The sequence below is a fragment of the Octopus bimaculoides genome, chromosome 6 (genome assembly GCF_001194135.2).
Source record: "Octopus bimaculoides isolate UCB-OBI-ISO-001 chromosome 6, ASM119413v2, whole genome shotgun sequence".
Lineage (NCBI taxonomy): Eukaryota > Metazoa > Mollusca > Cephalopoda > Octopoda > Octopodidae > Octopus > Octopus bimaculoides.
The window spans coordinates 26,898,441-26,903,192 of NC_068986.1; the positions used below are offsets into that span (position 1 = coordinate 26,898,441).

Sequence of the window (4,752 nt, forward strand, 5' to 3'; positions counted from 1 at the left end):
CAACAGGTTTTCTTGTTTTTTTTTTTATTTAAAAAAAAAAATTTTTTTTATTTTTATAACTGTTAAGTGGTGAAGTGATTATGATTAGAGGGGAACAAGGGAGGTGGAGGTAGGAATGTTAGGAGTAGAATTATGTATGGGGTGACTGGATGCCACTACAACACAACCTGAAAGGCAATTTAAGCTGTTTTGTGTGTGTGTGTGTGTGTGTGTGTGTGTGTGTTTGCTTGGTTGTTTTTGTGATGATATCCAGTTCTAGTAGCTGTAGTTGAGTAATAACTGATGTTCATTGGTTGCTTGGTGCATGCATGTGTTTTTCTATTCTTTTTCTTTTTTTTTCCTTAGAGGAGCTAATGCATTTTGTTTGTGAATGTTTAACATGTGCATTTATACAATCATACACACATACATGTACGCATACATGTGCGCAGGCTTGTTCAACTCAGGATTCTATGCCTTTTCCAGTTCCATGCTTGTATGAAATGAATAGATATCATGTTAGTTCTTGATGAACATCTGTTGCAGTTGTTTACCATCGTCGTCATCATCATCTTCATTTCACATCCGTTTTCCATGCTGGCATGGATTAGATGGCAGGAACTGGCAAGGCCAGGGGCTGTACCAAGTTCCATAGTCTGTTTCGGCAAGGTTTCTACAGCTGGATGCCTTTCCTACTTCCAAACACTTTACAGAGTGTACTGGGTGCCTTTTATGTGGCACCATCACCTGTGCATTTTACAAGGTACCAGTACTTTTTACATGGCACCACCATTTTTTATGTGGCACTGTGATCTTAGGATTTCAGTCAGCAGACCTACTCACTAAGAATTCCACAGATACTGTGGTTAAAAATTCTTTCCAACCACATAGTGTTGGGTTTGGTACCATTCTGTAGCACCTTGGGCAAGTATCTTCTACTATAGCCTTGGGCTAACTAAAGCCTTGTGACTGGATTTGATGAAAACTGTAAGAAGCTCGTGTGTGTGTGCGCGCGCTTTAATGTCTCCTTGTTTCCCCTCTCTCCCTCCCTCCCTTTCCCTCCCTCTCTCTCCTTCTCTTCCTTCCCTAAAGAATAACAAAAGCTGTGTGCATGTACCGCACATGCACATCTTTATAATAAGCAGTATATTTGTTATGCTTTGTCAACTTAATTTGCAGTGTCCAAGCAGTTACTTCATGATGCAGGTCATGTTGCATTTATTTCGAGTTCCAGGTCATGTTGCATTTATTTAAGTTCATTGAATGGCATTTCAAAGTTGCAATACTTGTCATACTAAACAAAAGCTGATATTTCATCACTCATGTAACAGCTGTAGAATTATTGTTCTTCTTTGCTTTCATTTTATCATTTTCAAAGAACATAAGATATCATCTTGTAGCTGTTGGGAGTCCCTGCAGTTTCTGTAAATAATAACTGTGGCCAAGAGCCAGCTACATAGATCTTTAAGACTTATTTATTTTCCATTATTTCTTTGTCCTTTCTCTCTGATAGATATTGTATTTTTAAAACAGCATTTACTTCGGATGAATAGCACAATAAATTTGCCTTTCACAGTGTATTGATATTAAATATGATGTGCAGATTGCTATTTCAATCTAATACTGTTTATGGTGCATATAATGAATTTTTATTCAATTGAGCAGCTATTTACATCATCAGTGATTGTTTATTCACTGGTTTCCTATAATATTGGTAGCGACAAATTCCATCTAAGCATGCAATTGACAGTGAGTACACCCTGTTCAATGCCAAATGAAGTAGAGTTGCATCTGGCATTATCACTAGCCTCTGTTGGGAAATTTCCATCTCCCTTGAATATATATTGTGTTTTTAAACACAGCATGTCCATTAGAGATGCTATCTCAGGACAAGTACAGCAGTAAAATTGCCTCTCACAATGTATTTACTTTAAGTATGATACATAGGTGACTATTTTAATCTAATACTACGTCTGTTGCATGAAATGGATTTTTGGACTTGTTGCTATTGTTGTTGCTGTCTGGTTTAATTTCTTTTCTAATTTAGCATGTATTAAAAAGCTATTCCATTTAACTGATGTTTATAGAAGGATTTTATATCAGTTATAGTTTATTCTCTTTCTCGACTTGTCTCTCTTTATTAATCTTACTCCAGAAACTTGTTATAGCTTCAGATAAAAGAAAAGTTTATTGATTTACATAAAAAAAAAAAAAATAATAATAAAGCATGTTCCATTGTACTTAAAAATGCTGTATATCTGTTTATCTGATTGACAAACTGGACTTTTATATTTCTTAGTCTTGGCTCCAGTCTATTCTGAATATAAATCTGAAAGTTAGAATGTTCCATAATTGAATGAAACAATGTTTTGATGAAGTCAGTGATGTTGCAGTAACTTTGAGTTCCTTATGTAATGCAGTAATGAAGAAAGTGTGTGTGTGTGCATAAGAGTTAGGTAATGAGTACATTGAGGAATTTAGCATGTTATTAGGTGTCTGCCAGGACCTGGTTCCCAGTCCCTTGTTTATTGTAGTTCTTCAGAAAAATTAAATTAAAATTCTGGTTGCTTGTGTGAACTTCTTCATGCTAATGTTTTAATTCCCATAGCCAAATCATTCTAAAAATTAGAGTAAAAATGCCTAAATAGAAAGCCGGGTTTAGAATTGATAGAGCTAAAGTCAATATAGCAGAAATGAAAAGTCTTAACAGAAAAGATGATTCACCACTGCTCCATACTGGAAAGTAGTAGCAGTTGCTTTATATGCAGAAAGGGAAATTGTAAAAGTTCTATACTATGCACCCAGTGAAAATAATTGGTACACAAAAAGTGTATTGGGATAGGTTGACAGAGCAGCAAGAGTTCATTATTTTATAGACGCACAGAAATAGCAAGCAGAAATAGCACAAAGCTTGTTAGATGTAGGTGATAAGTTAATTTTGTTATTCAAGGGATCTATCTGTAGCAAGGGCTGATCTTGTCTTGTGGAAACTTAATAGCCAGAGTAAGGCTGGAGTGGATAAAGTTCAAGTATCTATTACCTCTACATTGATAACAAAGGTCTCTCTCTCTCTCTGAAGAGCAGACTATTTTATGTTTATGCATTGAGTGTGATGATCATCATTGTTTAACGTCTGTTTTCCATGCTGGCATGGGTTGGACAGTTCAACTGGGGTCTGGAAAGCCAGGAGGCTGCACCAGGCCCCAATCTGATCTGGCAGTGTTTCTACAGCTGGATGCCCTTCCTAATGCCAACCACTCCGAGAGTGTAGTGGGTGCTTTTTATGTATCACTGGCACAGGGGCCAGAGGATAGGTTTCAAATTTTGGCACAAAGGCCAGCAACTTTGGAAGAGGGGGTAAGTTGATTACATTGACCCCAGTGTTCAACTGGTACTTATTTTATCAACCCCAAAAGGATGAAAGGTAAAGTCGACTCCGGCAGCATTTGAACTCAGAACATAAAGTCTGAAGAAATGTCACCAAGCAGTTTTTTCGGCACAGTAACAATTCTGCCAGTTTGCCGCCTTGCATGGAGTGTAACTAGACATGAGTGCTGAATGTGGATGATATGCAAGGGATGAAAAGAAAGGAGGTGAGCATGCATTGCAGGATGTGTTATTTCTGCATGCATGAATGACAGAACATGATTAAGCTGAGAGAAAGACTGGTTGCCACAGGTATCTCAGTGCAATGTACAAGGGAAAATTGCTGAGCTATTAATGTGATATGAATGAAGAAAGATAGATGAAAAAGTGTGTAATAAATGTGTATATGAGTTTGCAGAAGTGGTAGTCCAAAGATGTGGGTAGAAGTGATGAGGACATTTCTCAAAGTGCTAAGTGCCTCAAAACCTATGACGAGTGAAAAAACCTTGTCTTGAAACTAATCCACAAAACCCGCATGGAAAAAAAAAAAAATAGACACATATATTTTGTTTGCGATAAAACGTGATAAAAAATAAAATGTTTCATGTCAAATAAGTCCGTGTTGAATTAGCAGTGGTGTTGAATCAGCGGCACAAAAAATGAATTGTTCCAAAATGTCTTATAACTGCCTCCCTTCACTTGGGAAATTTTCAATATTAGCCCTCTGAAGCTGATGCTTGCTGTTATGGTCTTCTTGGTGACAGTAAGAATTATCTTTCTCTTCTTGTTTGTTGTTTTAATAAATTCAAGAAATGTTGTAAAAGCACCCATTACACTCTTGGTGTGGTTGGCATTGGGAAGGGCATCTAGCTGTAGAAACCATGCCAAATTGGACTAGATCTTGGTACAGCCTTCCGGCTTGCCAGCCCTGGTGAAATTGTCCAACCCATGTCAGCATGGACAATGGACATAAAATGATGATGATGATGATGTCGTCAGAATGAATGAAATTCTAGAACTTTGATACATACTCATATAAAATCTAATAAAGTATTGATCTAAAAAATATAATCATCATTATTTAGCATCCATATTCCATGCTGGCATGGATTGGACAGTTGTAAAAAAAAAAAAAAAAATGTATACCGTGGAAAAATCATGATTATTTTTTTTAAAACATATACCATTACATTCATCTTTGTTTCTTGATTGTATTGTATATTATATAATATCAGAACATTTCATTATGCATCTGATGGAAGACTGCTACTGGCTTGTTCTTAGAGGCTTTTGGGAAAACTTTTTTTTTTTTGCTCCTTTATTTTTATTTTTTTAAACTTAATCATTTAAAAGCAAAAAATTTTGCAATATATTTTCAGAGATGCTGTGGCCGGAAAATCTTCGCTA

At 36.2% G+C, this 4,752-nt stretch overlaps 1 protein-coding gene across 1 annotated transcript in view; it reads left to right on the forward strand.

Moving 5' to 3' along the window:
• The window catches only part of LOC106881821 (nonsense-mediated mRNA decay factor SMG5), a 109,646-nt gene that overhangs the window by 91,557 nt on the left and 13,337 nt on the right, over window positions 1–4,752 (forward strand). Inside the window, exon 19 of the mRNA XM_052968428.1 lies at window positions 4,725–4,748. Within this exon, the coding sequence (XP_052824388.1) occupies window positions 4,725–4,748 (24 nt within the window). The remainder of the gene's footprint in view (window positions 1–4,724; window positions 4,749–4,752) is intronic.